Below are 22965 nucleotides of genomic sequence, written 5' to 3'. Positions count from 1 at the left end.
AAAAAAAAAAAAGGGGGGGGGGGGCGGTAAACAACAACACTGCAGAGGGATTAAATAGTTAACAGAAGAAAAAACTAATAAGTGGATCGATGGCTTAGGTAGATGAGGAAGTCAATGGTGACCTTTCTCCAGAGTAATTTCATTATATTGGTGTGAATATGAGTCAAAGTATATTGGATTGAGATGTGATAGGGGTATACTAAATTATCTCTTAATTACTAAAGCAATTATAAGTTAACACTTTGGGGGGGGAATTAATGATGATGTGGAGTGATGGCAAAAGTTCAGTAAAATGGGTAGTCTCGTATTTTGGCAGTGTAGATCAGTAAAATTTGTTTGGAGAGCAATTTGACAATAAATGCCAAAAATCTTTACATATTCCTATTACTTTGGAATATTAGTTCTATTTCTGAGTCTCTACCCTTAGAAAGTATTCATAAATATTGGAAAATGTTATGCATAATAATATTGTGTTAAAAGATAAACTGAGGCATATACTAAAAAATTTTAGTATGTTTGAGCAAAAACCGATTCAAATTGCAGCATCCAATTGAGCAGATAGCAAGAAGCTCCAAGGAGCTGTACAAAGTGAAAGACTTACAGGAAGAAAGGGGTAGGAACAAGGAAGTTACACTAGGCAGAAAAGTGGGTTGGTTATTGCAAAGCTACTTTCCTTCAGGGGATGGTGGCAGGTTACCTAACTACTGCTGACCAGACAGTTCCTGGTTGACTGGTTTAAGATTCCGTTTCTGGGAGAGCCAGAACTGTATTTAAGTCAAGTCCTCGTTTGGTGATGTGGGGTTTAGCAGCTCCATTTGGGGTCTGTTGTCTTGTTTTTAACAATTGTCATGCCACTTACAACTGTGAGAAGGCAGGAGCCACCTAAATATCCAACAATAGAAGAGGTTAAGTAAACTACGGTGTGACCATTTGCTGGAATACTGACCAGTCATTACAAATTCTGTTTGTGAGGCCTGTGTAGTAACAGAAACTGTTTATGTTACGATGTTAAGTTACAAGCTTAAGAGCCGAATAGACCACTGAAACTACAGGGTAATTTGACTCTGTTTTACAAAGCACCTCTATGGAGCAGAGGAAGATGAATACAATACAGAAAAAATGTCAATAGTGTTTGTATCTGAGATATAGGACTAAAGGAGGCACTTGTTTTTAATTCTTTCAGTTTCTCAGTATTTTCCAAATTTTCTTTAGTGAGAAAGTTAACATTTAAAAAAAAATTAAGTAAACATTTTTAAAAAGGAGGTTTGAGGGGAAGGGGAAGGGGAGGGATAGAAAGTGGCTTGAGAGGGATGCAGGATCAAGGGAAGAGTGAATTTTTAGGATGGGGATTAGTGTTTACGGTCAGTGGAGAGAGTGAGGCTGATTTAGGGTAGAACGGCTACTGGGGGAGGGCAATGTAATTAGGGAAAGTGAGGGAGTGAGATGAGGTGGGAGGATAGTTGAGAGAAGAGAAGGACACCTACTCTGAGCAAGAGAGAAGGAGGTAAGAATGGGTGACTTTGGAAATGAACTGGAGGGAAGTGGAGGGAATTTTGACCTGGGATCATTTCTTTTATTTGGAAACTGGGAGTTTCAATCTGTTGAGGGTTGAGATATGGGAGTGTGATCAGGGACTTGAGGAGGCAGATATGTGGAGTCACCATTGGGCGGAGTGGGAAATAAAGGAAAAATGAGGAGCGTGAGCCTGGGGAGCCTTGTGGTCCCACCCGGGGATGGAGAGGAACACTTGTCAGGGCACCAAGGGCCAAGCGATGGGAGGCCCTTCAGCTGGACTCAGCAAGCTGTGAACAGGAACGGGCAAGTCCATCTGGAGTTGGGTCCTGGTAAGACATGTGGTCCAGAGGAAGAAGGTCAAGACTTGCAGAGGGTGCTGTGTGGGTATCACTGAAATGACTGACTGCGGGATTGGGGCTCACAGACAAGGAAGTGAAACCAGGAGGAGTCCGGTAGATTGGACTCATAGAGACAGAGGGACTGAAGCTCTCAGTGAAGCTGAAAAGCCAGTTCAGCCTAACCAAGGGTGTGTGAGAGGTGGAAGAAACGGCAGCTAAGGGCAGAGCAAGGGCAGAGCAAGGTTTGCTGGGTGGCATGAAGACAACTGCTCCACGAGGGTGTGACTGTAGGAACAAGAGGGTGGCAGAAACAGAGGAGCGCTAGAGGAGGCAAGATGGGGAGAGATTCGGATGTCGGGTGGGTGGCCCTTCAGCAGGGGTGTTGAAGTCAGATAGGGCAGGAAAGGAGAGACACTAAAGCCACTCGTGAATGTGGGGGAGTCCCGGAGGGTGGCAGAGTCATAGTGACAAGGATGGGAACGGGCAGCCCAATGGTAGAGGAGAATGAACGTTTCAGGGAGAGTGGTAAAATACCCTACAAGCCAACGCAGAGACAGGAATATGTCAACACCGACTGCTGGCCCTTAGAGACAGGGAGCCCTCGACTGCATTCCACACTTCCACTGGAGAGGGCACAGAAGGACGTAGTGTCATTGTACCATGTCTCATCTCAACAGAGACTTTATCTGAGGCTTTCTAAGCACAAGGCGATGTCCTGCGTAGGCTGAAAACCAAAGGGATAGATTAAAATGGATCAGACAATCTGACGTATAGATAGAGAAGGGGTGTAGCAGGTTTTGTAAGGACTTAAAGGCCGAGATGAGGAATCTAGGCTTTATTCCCTGCATTAGGGGTTTCTAAATTTTTTGATCATACACCCTACTAGTAACAAAATATTTGAATATGCAGCCCCAATATATGTATGACTAGTTATTATATACGTTTATATCAATAATTGATAGGCTAAATATTAGCAAAGCTTAACTTCTTTCTTTGCAGGTAAAAATAAAGATAGAGCCCTTTCAGAGAATGAGGAGGCAAGTCACAGACTGGGAAAAATTATTTGCAAAAGACATATCTGATGAAGGACTTTAATCCAAAATAGTTAATGAACTCTTAAAACTCAACAAGAAGGAAATGAACAACCCAATTAAAAAATGGGCAAAAGACCTGAATCTCACCAAAGAAGATATACAGATAGCAAATAAGCATATAAAAAGATGTTTCACATAATATGTCATTAGGGAAATGCAAATTAAAACAACAGTGGGATACCACTACACGCCTTTTGGAATGGCCAAAATCCAAAATACTGATTCATTTCTTACAAAACTAAACAAAGTCTTACCACATGATCCAGCAGTCATGTTCCTTGGTATTTACCCAAATGAACTGAAAATTTATGTCCACACAAAAACCTGCACATGAAAAATTCCTGCACTTGGATGTTTATAGCAGCTTTATTCACAACTGTCCAAACTTGGAAGCAACCAAGATGTCCTTTGGTAAGTAAATGGATAAATAAACCGTGGTACATCCAGGCTATGCAATGTTATGCAGCTCTAAAAACAAATGAGCCATCAAGCCATAAAAAGACATGGAGTAAACTTAAATACACATTACTAAGTGAAAGAAGTCAATCTGAAAATGCAGGACATTGTATGATTCCAACTATATGACATTCCGGAAAAAGCAAAACTGTGGAGACAGTAAAAAGATTAATGGTTGCCAAGGAATGGGGTGGGGAGAAAGGGATGAATAGATGGAGAACAGAGGATTTTTAAGGCCGTGAAACTATTCGGTATGATACTATAATGGTAGATACATGTTATTATACATCGGTCCAAGCCCTAGAATGTAAAACACCACGAATGAACTCTAATATGAACTATGGACTTTGGGTGATAATAGTGCGTCAATGTAGGTTCACCGATAAACGTACCGCTCTGGTGGGGATGCTGATAATGGGGGAGGCTGTGCGTGTGTGGGCACAGGGGTATATGAGAAATCTCTGTCTTTTCTGTTTAATTTTGTTGCAACTTCAAGAAATAGTCGTTTAAAAGGAAAAATCATTATCATGCGATCAAAATGTATGCAGCTAATAAGTTTAGTAAAATATTAAAAACTAGAAAAATAGATTTCCAATACTTTTCCCCCATAAGCCAGTGATTTATCTTGTGCATTCCCTGGGGTTTGCACCCCCTACTTTGGAGATCTGTGATCATATGAATCCTTCTTGATTAGGAGAATGCCACAATCTGGACTTTGTGTATGTACATCTGGCAGCCCAGTATGGGACAGTTGGAAGAAGGAAGGGCTGGAGCTGGCAAGATTTAGTTAGGAGGTCATTCTTTCCTTCCTTCCTTGTTGAGTTTTTCCTTCAGGCAATGCACCAAGAGGTGCAGTGAATAAAAAGTAATGCGGTGGAGAATGCAATAAAGATGATAAAAATATTATTGCCCAATCAAGTCATATCCATGGCTTGTCTCAATGGGGACCTAAGGAAACTTAGCCAAGTATGGGCCTTGGGTGAGATGGGATGGGGGAAAGAGGGGGTAGCAGCTACCTGGTTAGGAAAAGACGTCCCATCCTCCAGAGATTGCTATTTATTACCGTACTGAGGGCCTGGGAATTAAGTAATCCCATTACCTACTCTTGACTCACCAAACTATAATTAACGTAAGTTACTGCCTGCTCATTCCGGACACTGATCCCTGTAAACCCAACAGGCCCCAAACATGTCTGTCCTCTCCTGGCAGTATCGTCCTCTTCGCACTCTCTGCCTCTTCTCCCTCAAACCATCGAGGATCCCTCCTGTGTCCAAATCTTTCTTTCCATTGTGTCTTCTGAAATTCCCATTCCTTAGTAAATAAGCTTACCCACTTATCTTATTTAACTAGGCATTTCCTTGACTCAACTCAAGCCTGGCTTTTCTCCAAGACACAACTTCTCCATAAGAACTTTGAAGTGGATACTTAACGTTTAGTAACATTGGCATCCTCCCCATTTCCCAATGCTATTTCCAGAACCTTAGTCCTCTGTGCTTGCATTAAAAACTTGCTTCTTTGAGGGTCATGTCACATAGGTGCATCAGCCTCCCTCTCCTGTCCCTGCCATCTTCTGACCTGTCACTCCCTCTGAGCTGGAAAGTCTTAGCTCCTGGTTTACATTCCTGCCCTCCACCCTCACCCTGCTATTATCCAGACAAATTCATCATCCCCAGGGACAACACTCTAGCTTCCTTCTTGTTTGACCACTCTGACTCCAGAGACCAGCACCTAGCTCCATGCAGAACTGCCCCACTCTTTGACCACCATGTTTTCTCCCAATTCTATTTCTCCTTACTTCTACTGTTCTAGGATACTTTGGCAAACTACATCCTGAGGACCAGATGCAGCTCACTGTTAATTCTGTAAATAAAATTTAATTGGGACGCAGCCATGCCCATGCATTTATGTATTGTCTATGGCTGATTCTTGTTACAACAGCAGAGTTGAGTAGTTGAGACAGAGACCATAAGGTTCACAAAGCCAAAAGTATTTGTTCTCTGGCTCTTTATAGAAGTTTGCTGACGTCTGTTCTAAGGAAACAAAATAAAATAAAAAGTCTTTTTCTACAAAAGTAATACACGAGCATTATAAGAACATGCAGGAAATATAGAAAAGTACTGATACAATAAAGAAAAACAACTCCCAGGGACTTCCCTGGCAGTCCAGTGGTTAAGACTCTGCACTCCCAATGCAGGGGACACAGGCTCGATCGCTGGTCAAAAAAAGAAAGAAAAAGAGAAACAGTTCCCAATATTCTGTAACTCAGATAAAACCACTATTATCAATAATCTTTTGGTGTTTTCCTTCCTATTATTTTGCAGCTTTCATGTCTGTGTGAATGTACATATGAATGAATATACCTATATATATAAATTATTTATACAAAATTAGGACCATATCATTTTAAAATCTGCCTTTTGATTTCAAAATATATTTTAAATATTTTCCTATATGAATTGCTACTTTCTTGTAATATTATTTTATTTTTCACAAATAAACCAACTTTAATAGATATTATTTTGTATTTATATAGCGCCTTCTTCAAGAACCTTAGATGCTTTACAGACATTATATCTAATTAATCCCCACAACAACCCTGTGAGGTAGGTATTACTCCCATTTTACAAGATAGGGAGACTGAAGCACAGAGAAGTTAAGTGACTTGCCCAAGGTCACACAGTTAAATTCACTGAAGAGTCAGGACCTGAGCGCCTTAGCCTCCCGACTCCCAGATAAATACCTCATGAGAGAATCTTTAATGAAAAGTAGCTTTAAAGAAAGTATCAAGAGTAGTATGTTATGGAAGTGAGGTCTTTCTACTGCCATCAAGGAAAGAAAAAACCCTACATGGATGGTTAGAGGTGACGAGACCCATATATTACATTCCCCCCATCTTCCTTTTGCCTAAAGTTTCAGGGCTCCTGTCTCGAGGCAGCTTCTAAAGGTAAAGCCGCCAAGACAGAAGCCATGTGACTTAGAAGTGAGACTTAATTTAGAATATTTACTTTCTGTATAGTAGCCCATGGAATGAATATAACATAATTTAGTTAGCCAGGCATCATTATAGAAAATTTACATTGTTTATAACTTTTGCTCTTTCAAATAATGAATTATGAACATTTTTAACTCTTTACTGGCTATAATGAGAAGAGGGTTGGAGTCACCACCTACTGAATGGATAGTACATATACGTATATTGTTATATACATCTGTATATATACACACACATATATAAATGCTAGTAAGTCAGCATTGTACTTCATATATTCCTAATGGTCCTTGGTTGTTTTGGGGTTTGGGTGGAGAGGTGGGGAAGGGCTAGAGGTGGAATGAGTAATATATGGGAGCACCAGTAATATTTTATGAAAATGATTATTTGGGAAACTAATGTTAAGAGTACTTATCGTGTAGGTTACATATTCTTGCTTTAAATCTTAAAGACTTGAAAAAATAGGATTTACCTCGTGATGAATGAAATTCTAATTGCTGGGTGACTGGCTGGGTGTTATGAACCAAAATTGGAAAGATGCAGGGATGAGAGTCAATTTGGAAGAGAAATGCACCAGTTGAACATACAAGATAGTTACATTTTATTTATTTATTTTTTGACATTTATTTATTTATTTGGCTGTGCCAGGTCTTAGTTGTGCCCCACAGGATCTTTGTTGCAGCATGTGGGATCTAGTTCCCCAACCAGGGATCGAACCTGGGCCCCCTGCATTGGGAGTGCAGAGTCTTAACCATTGGACCACCGGGGAAGTCCCAAGATAGTTATATTTTATGATAGTTACATTGCATGATTGTAAGCAGCTCTTTGCAGGAAACCGTCCTATAGTTTATGACAGTTACATCGCATGATTGTAAGCAGCTCTTTGCAGGAAACCGCCCTCAGCAGGAAGCCCCTTTCCTTGTCACTTTAGCAAAGCTATACTGTAACTAACTTTTAAACCAGGCACCCCCATGCTATACTCATGTCCAGCCCAAGCACACCTTTCAAGTCTTTTAATCAGGCAATACCTTGCCTAACTTGCCGGTTCCTTCCGTAGATGAAATAAACACAAATGAAGAATAAGTAATTAACAGATGACCAGATCTCTTCCCTAGCTTCCCCTTCAGTAACCTCTCAAACTGTGTGACCAAACTGTGTGAACAAGATAACGTTTAGAGGAAGATCACAAGAAGTCAACAAGTCTGCATGCACTGGGGTGATGGCGATGACTCCGACCCCCTATCTCAATGATTAACTGAGATTACTTCCCTCCTTACCTTTAAAGCTTTCATGGCCAAGCAGAATCTTTGGAGGTAGTTTTTTTGGGGGACACTGAGTCTATCATCTCCCCAGATTGCTGGCACTGTGATTAAAGACAATTTTCCTTTCTATCAACATTTGTGAATTTGATTTTGTAAGCGGCAAGCAGCGGGGCCCAATTCAACAATATGATTTTGAATCATGCAAATGTTAAATAGTGAGATATTAAAATTGCAATAAAGTCTCACTTTATACACAAAATTTGAAACAATTTATAAAAATTTTTGAAAACAAAATTTGAAACAATTTCCCAAACTTTTAAAAATTAGCCAAAGACTGAGTATTTTTTAAGCAAGTACATTTTTAAAAATTCAGGTGTTAAATATTTATTGAACAACTATTATATATCGTGAACGTATAAGAAGTGCTGGGGATACATGAACTGATAAATTAGACATGACTGACTACTTATTTTTAAAATGTTACACCCCGAATTGACCAAATGCATCAGATGATTTCACACCAGTGCCAAGTTCAATGGGACATTGATCTGACTGTACACTTTGAGATAAAGGAAGCAATAGATTTTGGGGGGCTATTTATTCCATTCCTTTATTTCCATTGAGAAAATTCTTTTTGCAATGACATTTTTAGAGAGGAGATCTGTTGCAGTTTTCACAGTTACTGTGAATCAGTACAAAGATATTAAAAAAGCGCTTCAAGCCTCTTGAAGGAAGCATATTTTCCAAATGCTAAAGAAGATTACTATTAACAAAAGGTACTTTAATGATCTTATTTATAGAATCACCCTTATCCAAATATATTGCCATGGTGTCTTATTTAAGAAAAGACTTAATTTTTAGTTACTTCATGAGATCAAATACCTTCCTCCATCTTTAAAAATACGTTAGGCAATGATTGGTGAGAGAAATGAATATTAAATGACATTTTTATAAGCATCTTTTTAATCTTAATTTCAACAGGCATCAGACTCATAGTTGATTATGGTTTCATGATTTCAAGTAGTATAGTAAATTAAAATACAGTCTTATATCACTTATAAGTGGAATCTAATATATGACACAAATGAACTTATCTACGAAACAGAAGCAGACTCACAAACATAGAAAACAGACTTGTGGTGGCCAAGGGGGAGTGGATTGGGAGTTTGGGATTAGAAGATGCAAACTATTATATATAGAATTGATAAACAATGAGGTCCTACTGTATAGCACAGGGAACTATATTCAATATCCTGTCACAAACCATAATGGAAAAGAATACGAAAAATAATATATATATATATATATATATATATATATATATATAACTGAATCACTTTGCTGTACAGCAGAAATTAACACAACATTGTAAATCAACTATACTTCAGTAAAATGCATTTTAAAAATAAAATACAAACTTATATTTGACCCTAGCTTTTTTTTTTTAACATACAAGCTCCATCCTTTTTAAAATTTAATTTAATTTAATTTTGGCTGCATTGGGTCTTCGTTGCTGCACGTGGGCTTTCTCTAGCTGCGGTGAGCGGAGGCTACTCTTCCTTACAGTCCACAGGCTCTAGGCGCGCGGGCTTCAGTAGTTGTGGCACTTGGGCTCAGTTGCTCCGCGGCATGTGGGATCTTCCCAGACCAGGGCTCAAACTGGCATCTCCTGCATTGGCAGGCGGATTCTTAACTACTGCGCCACCAGGGAAGCCCACCCTAGCTTTAATATTCACATTTAGAATTCCCAAGACAGATGTCAGTTTGCAGTGTTGTCTAATCTAGTCACTTTATTATTGTTTATACAACCAATCCCAATAGGCCTCCAAAAGAGACAACTGTTATACTGAAATTCTAATTTCCAGTTGCCTGCTGCCGTAACTAGTGACTCTAGGATTCAAAACCCTTGAGTCAGGTTGCAATCAGAGACAGAAAAAACTCACTACAAATAAAGAATAGATACCTTTTCAAAAAGTCCAATGAAATCTGACAATGATTTGATTTAAAAAAGAACACTGGCAAATGCTTGCTTTTCATAGCACACATACACACACCCATCTGTCTTTAGCTTGAAGCAGAAAAGTAAAATGTCAATTAGAAGCTACTATTGGTACTATAGTGGATCCATTGGAGTGGATCTAAACCAGAAAGCAGTTGACCTTTATAGAAACATCTACTGTAATTGTCATTTGGAGATTAACGCACAGTAAAAACTGTCTTATAAGCTGCTTTCATAACACCGAGTACTTGAACTTCTGAACAACTCAATGTACACTAAAATTATTAACCTTTAAAATAATTCTATGATCTCTGAAGACAAATATAAAAAAACATCCAAACAAACATGAACTTAGGACGCAAATATCATTCATGTAAAGGCCTATGTTTTTTCTGGCCTTTTTATACATTTATCCTGTGACCAAAATTTTGTCTCATCCACTCTGAAATACATATTATAGGAGGATGAATAGGCAGTTAAAAAGTACCAGAAGAGCAAAGGAATTCTTCTAAGGTTAGTTCTTCAAAATCCAGGAGCCTTAAGAAAAACACGATGCTGCTGGGGAAATGGCGCTGATTGACTTGCTCTAGGCAGGGTTTCCACAAACCTTCAACTTGTAAAAGACACAATTATCTGTGAAGAGCAATAAAGCAAAGCACAACAAAACAAGGTATGCCTGTACCCCTGGACACTTCTGCCACATCAGTTCCTCAGGGACAAGCCAGAGAGCTTCTTCCATCAACTGTCTCGAAACTGGGGTAGGAATGGGCTGTACAGGCTCTGGGTTCAGCTTGGCTACTCTATCCCAAAAGGAACAGTCCCTGTTTTTAGGAACACTAAGGGACTCTCTTCTCTTTCATAGTTATGCCACTGGCACCTCTGCAAGGAACTTCATTTGTCTCTCAAAGGTATCTGCATGCCACATTTAGAAATCCTATTTGCATACTCCAGTGAAGATTAACTAGCCTGTCACAGATCTTTTATTTCTTAGATGGTTGTCGGGCTGCACCCCAGAGGCCTGCAAGCCCTGTGCTTGCCCAGCTTCAAGACTGAAGAAAGAGCCCAGAGTCAGCAACAGAGACATCAATGGTCTGATGGATGGGGGAGCTTACACGCGGGAAGCAAGGTCCTGGAGCGACACCCCACTGTATGGGGTGGATGGACGGCAGGGCAGGAAGTAGCTGCAGGCTTCACTCTGGGGAGGACTAGGAGGCTCTCAGTTACGGGGAAATTGATGTCAGCTTGGCTCAGGGAAAGCAGCAGAGGAGCTGGCTCTCTAAACTCCTGTTAGGCCCCCGGGCTAAGTACTTTCCTGGGGCAGAGGTTTTCCCTTTGCTAAACTATCAAGGGGTAGCCATTCCGAGCTAAATATTAGAATTATCACTATCTCTGGTGGGGGAGGGTGGGAAGTATGTGGGTATTTTCTGATTAGGGTCTACAGTTATGGGGGAAGATTTAGGGGGAAGGTCAGTCGAGTGAGTAGGGTGTAGGTGAAGTGGGGACTGGTCAAGCAGGGGATGTACAGAGAAGATTTAAGCAAGTACATTGTAAACCTTGTTTACAACATTGCCGTATGACTGTCCCATGTAAGAGAAATACCCATCACCCTTTATCAATATCGTTGGAACCACTTTTTTTTCATGTGCAGCAAAATTTCCATGAGTGATTTTGATGACCACTATTCTATTACTCTAATGTTCACTGTTATTTTAGTTGTAAATATTTCTATTATCTTAACACCCACCAAATATTATTGGTGGTGGTGGTACAGTACTGAAAACTACACCTGAAATTCAGTAACTTTGGAAGATGAGGCAGATGTAATTAAAAAGCCCCTAAGAAGGCAAGTAAATGAGACACATGCAATGCTATTAATTTAGGAGCAAGCATTCTGCCAAATATTAAAGATGATGCTGAGAAAAATATAGGGCAGCATTAATGCAAAAATGAGCATAAGCGCTGTAGATTTAACAGCTCCATAACTCATCCTTTCTAATTTATGTTTACTCTTAGGAAGAAATGTTTCTAGAATATGCACATTTTGAAGACTGCTAAGTCTTCAGGTATGCATCTCTTAGATCAAATAAATCATGTAGGAAACTGTTCTAGGTAAATTCAAGTGAGGAAATCCTGGAGACCTTTGGAAATGCAATGTTGAAATACGAAAAAGGCCCAAGCTGGAGCTGTAAAGTTGGAAGTTATCCGTGTAAGATCAAGAGTTTCAATCATGAGAAAGGATGGACTTGCCAAGCAGAGAGTACACATTTAAGAGAAGGTCAAGGACATAATCTTCTGAAGCCACCAAATTCAGAGGACAGAAAGAGGAAGCAGATAGGGAGGACCCTTACCGAGAGCCTAGAACGTGTCAAGAAGGTTCCAAGCATATACTTCTAGCATCACATTTAATCCTCCCTACACCCCTGCCAGACTGTTGTATACACCTGGTTGTATAATGAGGGCCATAAGAAATGAAAGGTGAATCAGCTTAGCCCAGACAGTGCAGGTCTGTCAGATTAAGGCATGGGTTAGCCTGACATAGAAAAATCAACTGCACAATTTCAAAACAGAGAGGAGAGAAACTGAGGTAACTCAGATGAAATGAACCGGTGCCCTCTGTCTCAGTAAATGACACCAGCATCTACCCAGTTTGCAAAGCCACAAATCCAGGAGTTACCTTTCACCTGTCCTGTCCTTTTCTTACCCCCTCATCAAATCCATCAGCAGGTCCTAGGACTTCTACCTGAAGTTATATCCTTATCTTTAAACCGCATCTGCTGTCGGCAACCTTAGACTAAGGTACACTTATCTCTCCCCTAGAAAGCTCCAGTCACTTCCTATCCTGTGGCTACTCTTTCCGAGATGCAACCCATTTTCCCTACAGCAACTAACAACGTAACATGAATGCTATCGGCATTTGGGGTATTAATTAATCATTGTTCATTGTTGGGACTTCATTGTTGGGGATGTCCTGTCCATTTCAGAATATTTAGCATCCCTGGCCTCTGTCCAGTAGCATCCCAAGTAAATGCCTCCCCTTACTTCCAAATGTCCCTGGGTGCGGGGTCGGGAAGGGGATAATACTGTTCCACCCCACCTCCCACCATCCCCAGGTCGAGAACCACCGAGCCTGAGTGATTTCTTAAGGTAAATCGGATTATGCCACTGCTCTGCTTAAACCTTTAGTGGCTTCCCACTGCATTGAGAAAAACGCCCTAACCCCTGAGGATCCCAAGGCTGTTCATGACCTGCCCCCATTTGCTTCTTCAACCTCATTTTCTATAGCCATCCTCTTTCTCCTCTTAGCTGCTTCAATCCAGCTTCCTTTCTCATCCTTAGCCACATCAACCTGTTTCCTGCCTCTAGGCCTTCGTGCCTGCTATTCCCCTGGAATAGCTTCTCCCTTGGCTCTTCTTGACTAGCCCTTCTCTTTTTCTTCAGGACTAGGCACCAATGATAATGTAGGTGTGAGGCTGCCAGTGGCCATCCTGGCTAAGACTGAAGGCAAGCACTGATGACAGACAGAAAAAGGGAAGGAAGGAAGAAGGGAGGGAGGGAGAGAGAGAGGGAGACAGAGACACACAGAGAGAGAGAATGGAAATGATATCTTTTGACCCCCTGGATTCCCCTGTGCCCTAGGTAAGACTCATCCATTTGAATTCCCAGTACACAAGCAGTGACATTGCCCTTTCTACTTAAGCTGCTTTGGGTTGGGTATGTACCACCTGCCATGGAAAACACTGACTACACCTGTGTGTAGCAAGGGTGGAAAGCGGACGAGTCTCTTCTAGTACTGGGTGAAAGGTGTGTTTTCAGGATTGCGTTGCAAGCTCCCTTAAAGAAGGTCTAGACTCTGGCAGAGTTGCCCAAACCATTTCCAGCTCTCCACTAAATATCTCCCATGCCCCCCACCCCATCGTATCCTTTTTCTCTTTCTTCTTCTTCCATCTCTTCCCATCTTTTGCCCTAAGGACGCTCAAAACTCCTTTCCTGGAAAAGAAATCTTCCCTCTACCCAGTTATCCTGAGGCAGGAGAATAGATGGGCTCCAGGCTAGACATTTACAGCTACCCTCCTGTTCATATTTATTGAGGTAGGAGATAGATGGGCTACAGGCTAGATATTTTTGCAACCTGCCTGTTTATACCACAAGATAGAAATGACAAGAGGAACTGGGTAAACAGCTGGACTTTGTCTCCTGTGGACACTTTAAGATAACAGTAATGGCAGGGGCAGAGAGGGGCTAAGCCCTGCTCAGGTGAAAAATCAAGAGATCACATATTTCTCATCCTTGGAGTCAGGGAGACCTCTACTGCACATGCACAGAAAGGCTCCTCAAGGGTCAAAAAGAGTGGCGGGGGACGCCAGACTATAAGTTTTGCTAACTTCCCAGGGACCCTCGCACTGAAATCCACCTTGGCTAAAGGATGCACACGCACATAGGGAAGGACCCTGAGACTAATCAGCTATGGGGGCAAAACAAGATGCCTGGCCAGAGGGAAACAAAGCCCAGGAAGGCTGCCCCTCACAAATGCTTTAAACTTCCCGAAGGCGTCACTCTCTCTGAGCTTGCCTGTGAGTCTCTCTGCATGTATTCTGCTTTTCTAATAAACGCCTTACTCTCCTTTCTACCTTCTGTCTCCTTGTCAAATTTTTTTTTTTCAAGGCAGACAAGAACTGGGGCCCAGACTATAGCCACAGCTTCTCGCGGTCTAGTGGTTAGGACTTGATGCTCTCGCCGCCGCAACCAGGTTTCCATCCCTGGTCAGGGAACGAAAGCCTCACTGCAAGCTGCCCCTCTCTGCTGTGTCTGTCCAAAATCAATCCTTTTAGATTACATCCTCTCTCTCCCACCCTTCACCATCAAACTGCTTAAAAGAGATTACACACTCCCCTCCATTTTCTCATCATCTCCACCAGTTAACTCTGCCACCAGGCTTTTATACTCACCCTTCTAGTGAAACTGCATCTGCCAAAGGTCACCATCACCTCCTAGTTGGTCAACTAACCCATGGCCTTTTCTTGGTCCTCACTCTTATTGCTCTTTCTGCAGCATTTAGTCTAGCTGACCACGCCTTCCTCATGTCCCCTGGCTTCTGAGATACCTAAAGGTTTTCCTAACTTCCTGGCCATTCTTTCTGGTTACTGGGGCAAAACCTCTAGGCAAGAGTGATAAGGTGAGTGCCAATGCTTGATTCAATCTCCTTGGTTCAAGTGAAGCCACTCAACTGGTTATGAGTCCTACTCCTTTAAAATTTCACCCGAAAGGGCCCATCACTTAGGCTGCTCAGAACAACCTAATGCTAGTAGATAAAAATTGAAATGGTCTAGGCACCATTCTATAATGGGAACTGTTTATTTCTTTATGCTCTCTGAACACTTGGATAGTATCTACAAATGTCCACTGGATTGACCTGTCCAGGTATCCCTCCTCTATTCATACTATACACCAGAACTTTAACTTGAGGTCTTAAAATGCATTGGGTAGAAAGACCAATCCTGCATCATAAAATGAAGTATATATAGTACAACTAACAGTTATTTTAAGCATAAATAATGAACAGATATAATTAAAGTGAGGCTCCTGTGTTAATTGCTGATCCTTCCTTACCTGGGTATTGGGGGAAACCAATGGTTGGTCTGTCTGTACAAAGTTCAGGCACTTGACCCCAATTTAGCAATATTTTCTGACCGTTATGAAATGAAAAGAATTATGTTCTTATAAGGAAATGATCAGATCTTATGAGTTATGAGCAGATCCTAGTCTCACTTTTTCCTGTGTGTAGTAATATAGCAGATTTTTGTTCTATTTTGTTCCTATTTTCACTTTGATTTTGATTAGGAACACTTGTGGTGTGGTTGCTGGAAAGACAGACCACACACACGTGAGCTTGGATGAAGCTGGAAATAATCATGACCACATTTCAGCTTAGAACCTTCATTTTTAAGGAAGGTCCTTCAGGCATTTTTATTAACAAGCAGATATAAACTTGGTAAGAGCACCTTTCAAAAATCACAGTTCCAATTATTTTTGTGAGGTCAAGAGAAAGCAGAGAAAACAATGGTGGTGGCTTAGCATCAAAACAGTAACAATCAAGTTGCCGACCTTATGCCTCTTCCATCAAACGTAACTATCACCCGCTCTGTCCCCGACCTCCAAAGGATGACGGGAAGCTGGCATTCAAGACTTGACATTAATCTAGACCACATGTAGCACTTGCTTTGATAGCAGACACAGCTCCCACCCAAACCCATACTTGGACAAAATGGTGGCCACGTTCTCTGTGCCAAACCTTCTCATCTCTGACCGTCTTCTAGATCTTGAAGTGTCTGATTCTCCCCGGGCAAGGGCGGACCACTGGAACTGGACCTTCAGGAGCAGGAATGCTAGGCTGCGCCACCTTGGGTGTCTTCCCCACGTGAAACGCTTCTCCTGAGGCTGACTCCACTGAGGCCACACCCGAGAAGGCGTGGCGCAGGTCGTAGTGCGCCGGGTACACCGGTGGGGGCATCGGGGGAGCTGCCACGGCCCTGGGTCCCACCACCAGGGAGGCCGCGGGCTGGCCAGCTGGAGAAAGTGCTAGCCCAGCCGAGCCCGGTGCAGTGATGAGGGGCCCTGCTTCGGCGCCGTCTGGTTGGGGCTGCGGGAGCACAGGCTGGAGAGAGGATTGTTTCCTTAGGTTAGCTGCCTTTCTCTTCCTTCCAGGTGGAACCCCACCCAATTCTCTCACAGTACTAATTTTTATTTGCAAGGAATCTGGCAAAAAAGAACTACCTAGGTACAAGGGATGGCCATCAGGGCTCCAGGGGAGGGGTAACTGGCCTGCGGTAGCCCCTTTCTCACCAGTTGTGTTGGCGATGGTAGACTTACACTGTTCCACGAGCAAAAGAACCCCACCTTATGGCTAACCTTCACCGGTAGCGTCACCCTCTTTTTCATCTACACCAGCAGCCACAGGGAGCTGTGAGACAGATCTGGCCACCTGGACTCTGCAACTCAAGAAACCACGCCCACTCCACCCCCCACCCCGCCTCTCCCCGCCCCCGCTCCCAAGCTAGCAAATAAAACACGTGGCCTCGCCAATTGCACACTAGGGAGGTTCTGCCCTGTAACCACCAGTTCGTGGGAGGGGAGGGCATGGCTGAAACAACCTTTTGTTTTTTGATGATTTCACATTCCCTGGCGCTATCTATATGGCGGGGCTCAAAAGGACAGGCAGCAAATGCCCTGAAATTACTAATGCACCGCAGAAAGGTGAAGGGGTCATTGTATTCTGAAGATAAGGGCAAGTGCATCCATGACGCCCTTACCTGTGTTTGGAACACCGTGCAGGTCACTGCAACATCTTCCCCACCAGCAACCTTCTCAGTGACTGTCCCCTTACAGAAGCCATATTGCTGCCCACAGAAAGAGAGGAGTTATTTGAACCAGTTCAGAAAGTGGACTTCTCTCCCAGTTTCACTTATACTCCAACACATCAAGCGAAAAACCCTTAAATTCCTAATTCCTTTTTTTAAAAAAATCTTTTTCCTAAAGTGTATGATTTCTGCTTATATTTTATATAGAATGTAGAAAATACAGAAAAGCTTTGGGAATGAGAGAGATCACCCATAATCCCAGAAATGGTGGTGACCCAGGAGAACTTCTGTTCACATCTATGTATTTCTTTATTATTTTTAACTACTATTAAATATCATTTAAAAATTGGCATCACTAACTACACCATTTTGTATACTGTGTTTTTCATTGAATGTAGAAAATACAGAAAAGCTTTGGGAATGAGAGAGATCACCCATAATCCCAGAAATGGTGGTGACCCAGGAGAACTTCTGTTCACATCTATGTATTTCTTTATTATTTTTAACTACTATTAAATACCATTTAAAAATTGGCATCACTACACCATTTTGTATACTGTGTTTTTCACGTGCTATAATGATAGCATTCTCTTATATCATTCCTTATTCTTTGAAAGTGTTAATTTTCGTGTCTGTATAATTTTCTATTTACTAATGTGCCATATTTTATTCAATGATTCCCTCCTTTAGGACATTCAGATCTTCTGGGGTCATTTTGTACCTGTCATAAATCATCTTTATAGATATATTCTGTCAAACACGATGATCTCTTTAGGCTAAATTCCTAGAAGTGGACATTACTGGCTTAAGGACTTGAAAGATTTCATATCAGAGGTCTATCTAGAAAATCTACACTTTATACTCTCAATGGCCTGACATGACTCATCTTAGTTAGGAAACAGCCTCTCTAACTCCAGGGGCCTCCATTGGGTGAGAAGATCTGGTGATAGCTCTTAAGCAGGGGAGATGACACCCCAGAGGATGACCTGGCACGACCCAGCCTCACAGGCAGTGGGTATTTTGCATTTCTCCTTTCTGCAGCCACAAGATACGAATTTGCTCTAAGGATGCTCTGTTCCATGACTTGGCTTTACCAACCCAATGCCTAGCCCGCTCACCTTTTCTGCCAGCAGGTTGCACTTGGCTGGGTCTACGACCTCTTTAGCAACACAGTCAGTGGCAGCCACTGCAAACTCCACAGAGACAGAAGCTGAAAGAGGCTGATGAGGATAAAAGGAAAATTTTCATGAAGCAACATGACTTAGCATGAAAAAGACTGGTAAGGAGAGGCCAGAGGGAAGTAGCGAGGGCCATGGAATTGCACAGTCCAGGGAGCACGTTTCACGGAGACCACACTGTGTGGCCAGGAAACATGCCCCCGGTGGCTTACATACGGCATACAGTGAGACACTGGGTTTCTGAAGGGTTTGCATACAGAAGCTGGGGTTGGGTCTTCCCTGAAGGAGGTGCAGGTATCCACTGCCCATCATTCAGAGCAGAGGTGAGTTTTCAGGTAGAAAGCAGGAACCCAGAGGGCTGAGCTGAGTGGAGGAGGAACCCTGCCTCCTGCCAACTTCCCTATTGGGGTTGCACTTTGAGACCCAAGGCTCAGGTTACTCCAAGATGGGGTGGGAAAGTACAGAAATTAATTCCTCTCCCACATATTTTAGACAGCAGGATCAAATGAAAAATATAAATGAAAGTACAGAAGATACTTATGCTTTTCTATCTTATAGTCCTTGGAGAAAATGGACACTTACAATAATAAAATATCTGTTATTTGTTATAGTCTGGGGCGGGGGTGTTCTGTGAATCGCATATTCTGGTTAATAGAATTACTATCTATAGTGTATTTCCAAGTATGCCATGGCTGGTATCCAGAATACTAGTTTTTAAAAATATTAGAATTCCACTACATTCACATGTGCTAACCCAGCCACGGTACAATTAGTTTTTTTTTCCCAGTGATTCAGAGGCATTTTAGGATCCTTGCCCTTATATGTAAGTATGCCCATGCCTTTGTAAGTATCAATTACAAGAGTGCTGTAGATGTTCCGTGGTGATTGGTGATGGGTGATGGCGATGTGGAGACCCATGAATTTACAGTGGGTGCTTCTGGATAAAGTGGGAACTTCCACCCTGGTGTTAACTGGAACCGAGGAACTGGGGACACACAGCATCTGGCTGTTTTGTGTTGAAGTGGCTTAGGTGGGGGATGCGCTGAGGGTCCTCGGGGTCCTTAGGACACTCAGGACCCTTTCTTTCCCTCTTCTCCCACCACCCTCGTTGACTTCCCGTGGCTGCCCCTGCACCTGCTCCGTCCCTCACCCCTGCTTCACCACGTCCACTCCCAAAGTGCCACCAAACTGCCCAAACCGTCAGCAGGGTCTCAGTCTTACCACCAATTGAGCCCGAGAAATTTCCACAAGCTGAAAGTAGGAGCCGTTTTTCTGGGCGTTGAAGGCAGCCAGCGCGGCCTCTACTGCGTGCACCACCCGGCTGTCGTTGAGAGGGGCCAGCAGGGGGCAGTCTGGACACACCTTGCGCACGTCCTCGGCCGAGTCTGCGCACAGAGCGAAGAAATCAACTTGGCTCGGGGCTGTAATTCTCTGCGGCATTTGCCCCCGCTCTGCTTATTTGAAAGGGCTAAAACATGCTCCAAATGGCTGCAGGAGGATCATCTGCTTCTTACTAAACCTTCGGGTGGCTCCTGCCATGCTGGCACTGTTGCAGAAGCCCCTCTGACCAAGGGGCGATTTTCACCTCCAATGAGAACAGCTCCTTAAAACACAGTTTTAAAGTCCCCAAACCCCGGAAACTTGGCTTCTTTTCATCACCAACAAAGTGGCTAGAACTACTTCTGTTGAAAACAATTCAGGTTCCCTCCTCACTCTCTCTACCAGGTAACTATAATAAGAATAATCATCATCTCTACCTGGACTGGAATCACATTTTGCAGACAACACGGAAAACTCTCCGTCTTGTTTCAGCACATGGAAATCGCAGTCTCCTTCCACCGCCTGGAGAAATAAACCCACAGTGAGGGCCCAGGAGGAGGGCTGACCTCTCACTTCTCACGGTGGGGGGATGGTGGCAGGGGAGACGTGGATGTCAAAGGTGAGCCTCACAAAATCTCCTTCACTGGGTGATGTTGAAACATGACACTGGTTTCGCAGGGGGTGGGAGTACGATAAAAAGGTGAATTGTAAAAATCAGCCCCAGGGAAGGCGCCATCAATTGGCAATTTTAGCTGCCCCCGCAGCAGTCGCCCTAAGAGGGGCACTCACGTGCTCTTTCAGGTGCCTCACGCTGCAGTTTGCCAGGGGGGTGGGGTCCAGTACATGGCAGGTGGTTTCCAGTGTGTCTATTTCAAGGTCAAACACCTCTCCCGTGGGCCGCTGTGGAGACAGAGAATGAAGAGGTGAGCAGCCTAATTCTGCTGAGCGGGTCCAAGGGTGAGCTCCTACTGGGTTTGAACCCACTCCCTGTTGGAGAGGTAAGAAAGAAGGGGGCGTGGCCTTGGACTGGTTGATGGAAGCACAGCCATCACGCTGAGCTGTATCTGGAAGCTAAAAGTGAATGTTGATACTTATTTAATTTTAAAATTTTCACCCTTCAAGCAGTGCTTTTAAAAAAGTCAGCTTTGGATTTTTCTCAGTCAAGCAGTGAAGTAAGTTGGTATAGGATAATAACTTACTATCTCCCTTTTATCTTCTTCATCCCTCCCTCTACTTCTTCCTTCCTTCCTTCTCAACATCTACTTTCCTTCCTTCCCCATTTTCTTTTCCTTCCTAAAGGAAAAGTTATTGTCTGTGGCTTTTTATCTTTTGGCTTGTAGACGCCTGGATGAAAAGTTGCTATTCCCTACTGCCCCCTGCTGGTAATGAGAGGGAAGCGTGAGCCTCCCTCTGATGGAGGAAGCAGTGCGTCAGTCAGTCACTAGCACAGAGGGAAGGAGCAGCGGGTAAGGAGGTGATAGGGGAGCTTGTATGACTCCTTGGAGTTGTTCCTGCCAGTTCACCTGTTTCTGTATCCTTTCTTCAAAGCCCAGAAAAATCCAGAAGGTACGAGTATGGCTATTTTTTCTTTCAGCCCAGCTCTGCTTGTCTCTCATGTCTGTTCTGCGTGATTCACTAGTACCTGAAGCCTCAAAATCTCCTTTCCTGGAGGAAGCTGTGTTTTATGATGTGCAGATATGCCCAAATTAACTTCCTGAAAACACTCAGAGCTAGCGAATAGGAACCTGGGGCTCCTGGGTTTCTACAACCCTGCTGTTAGTGAAAACTGCAGTGTTGTTCCTTCTTTCCCTCAAATATGCACATTGTGTGTCATTTCCCCTGAATTGATCAGTGCTTCCTCTGAATCACCACTGTACTTCACTATGGTTGCAGAACTCCTAAAATCCATCTGGGACAATCCCGATTTCAAATATTTTGTCCCATTGTGAGATCAGATGTCCATGAGTCAGTCCAGACATCCTGAGGTTTGCCTTATTTTCCTTCCTAGACTGTGAATCTCTTGTGGACACTATGTCTTTCTCACCTTTGTATTAGGTTGCATCATTAAAATGCCAATATTTGACCGCTTTTATTATACAAAACTGGTTATTTCATATGAGTCAACTTAGTATCTCCCATAGCGCCTGACACTGGTTCTTGCCCATGGAAGGCTTGTAATCAGTGTTGACTGAAAGAATTATCCTTCATCAGCTATAAAATCTAATTTCAAAATAGGCAATAGATGGATGTCTTTTCCCCACCTCTCCAAATCACTCGGCTGACCCCCAAGGCACACGTTTCCCAGCTTGATCATCATTGTCACCAGCTTCAGGCTGCATTGGTTTCTTGTCTAGCATGTGAGCGGGTGAATCCTTTCATGCCAAGATTTCTCATTGGGATGTGGGTACCTTTCTTGGGGAGGCAGCTTGTGTAGAGGAAGGAACACAGTTCTGGAATTGAATCCTAGCCTGTCGCTTACTATTTTATGACCTTGGGTAAAAAAATGCCCTAATATGTCAGAGCCTTGGTTTCCTCATGTAAGACAAGGACAATACCCCACAGGACTGGGGGTGGGGTGAGAGAGGGGTTAAGGAGATGATATATGTGAAAGGGCCTGGCACATAGTAGGCACTTATCAAATGCACATTTCATTCACTCTCAGTCTTTACCTAGAGAAACAGAACCAAAGGAAAAGAAGTGATTTCCAGTCAGTGGTAGTTGGGAAACTAGAATCCAGTCTCTGGTCCTAGTTTTTCTAGAAAACCACACTTTCTACCTGTGATCCTCAAAATATCATTCAAAGCCTTTCCCTCTCCTCCTGCCCCCAACCAGCACCCTCCTGGAGACCACTGACCACAGTACAGAATGTCTCCTCTCTTCCCTCCGTCTCGCCCTCCCTCCTGGGAGGAATCAGGGTGTTTCCATTCTGCGATTTCATTTGTGCTGGGAGGGTGGGCTCTTAGAGACACCCAGCTGAGCCCCACCCCCTCCTACACAGCAGGTTCACTTACCCGCGGCCACACCTTCACACTGTCAATCTGGTTTAAGATGTGCTTGAAGCCATGAGGAAGGTGCTTATTGATGTAGTCCACGGCTGCCAGGGCTGCTTGCTCTGTTTCTGGGTCATCACAGGCTGGTTCCCTATTACCCAGAATCGGGCCATACGGGACAGAGCGGCAGCCACAGAGCTGAGCAAGGCAAAGGAGCAGGATGAGGCACTTCATGGTTGCTCCGGAGAGGTCCTGGCAGGTCGGCAGGCAGGTAGCTGGAGGCTTCAGGCCCAACCCAGGTGCTCTGCTGGAAAAGGCAGACTGGTGGAGGGTCCAAAGGCCCTTTATTTGCTGGAGCCTGTGGAAGAATTGCGTAAGGATGTGGGATGATTTCTGTTCTGGTTCCAAAAAAAATCCCCCTGCAAACAACAGTCCTGGAAAAGCAAACAGGTTAGGACATCACTGGTGA

At 43.3% G+C, this 22965-nt stretch overlaps 1 protein-coding gene and 1 non-coding gene across 3 annotated transcripts; both read right to left on the bottom strand.

Moving 5' to 3' along the window:
• Positions 1–7088: 7088 nt before the first annotated feature.
• On the bottom strand, positions 7089–7161 carry TRNAG-CCC (transfer RNA glycine (anticodon CCC)). Its single transcript has one exon. It is a non-coding gene; the product is annotated as a tRNA-Gly (tRNA).
• An 8455-nt stretch (positions 7162–15616) lies between these two features.
• Positions 15617–22745, bottom strand: AHSG (alpha 2-HS glycoprotein). Of its 2 annotated transcripts, XM_024768475.1 has the most exons (7): positions 22518–22745; positions 20296–20406; positions 19944–20028; positions 19408–19571; positions 18127–18228; positions 16961–17047; positions 15617–16305 (listed from the first exon to the last, which is right to left on the bottom strand). In XM_024768475.1, exons 1-7 carry the CDS (start codon positions 22728–22730, stop codon positions 15964–15966), a joined length of 1104 nt encoding a protein of 367 aa, XP_024624243.1. In that variant the 5' UTR covers positions 22731–22745; the 3' UTR covers positions 15617–15963. The 2 variants fall into 2 exon arrangements, with proteins under 2 accessions (XP_024624243.1, XP_024624236.1); XM_024768468.1 differs by lacking the exon at positions 16961–17047 and having other exon boundaries at positions 22518–22730.
• Between the last annotated feature and the right edge of the window lie 220 nt (positions 22746–22965).

The sequence above is a fragment of the Neophocaena asiaeorientalis genome, unplaced genomic scaffold, assembly GCF_003031525.2.
Source record: "Neophocaena asiaeorientalis asiaeorientalis breed wild unplaced genomic scaffold, Neophocaena_asiaeorientalis_V1.1 scaffold225, whole genome shotgun sequence".
In the NCBI taxonomy this organism is placed as follows: Eukaryota; Metazoa; Chordata; class Mammalia; order Artiodactyla; family Phocoenidae; genus Neophocaena; species Neophocaena asiaeorientalis.
Note: the sequence above shows the minus strand (reverse complement) of the source record. Positions and strands in the feature narration are given on the sequence as shown.

What these genes read in the sequence shown, in the direction of transcription:
- AHSG (XM_024768475.1), bottom strand. Translation starts at nt 22,730, where the DNA reads ATGAAGTGCCTCATCCTGCTCCTTTGCCTTGCTCAGCTCTGTGGCTGC. An exon ending in TTTCTCGGGCTCAATTGGTG is followed by an intron (nt 18,229 to 19,407) that starts GTAAGACTGAGA and finishes TATCCTCATCAG; the next exon opens with CCTCTTTCAGCTTCTGTCTC. An exon ending in GCACGGTGTTCCAAACACAG is followed by an intron (nt 16,306 to 16,960) that starts GTAAGGGCGTCA and finishes TCCTCTCTCCAG; the next exon opens with CCTGTGCTCCCGCAGCCCCA.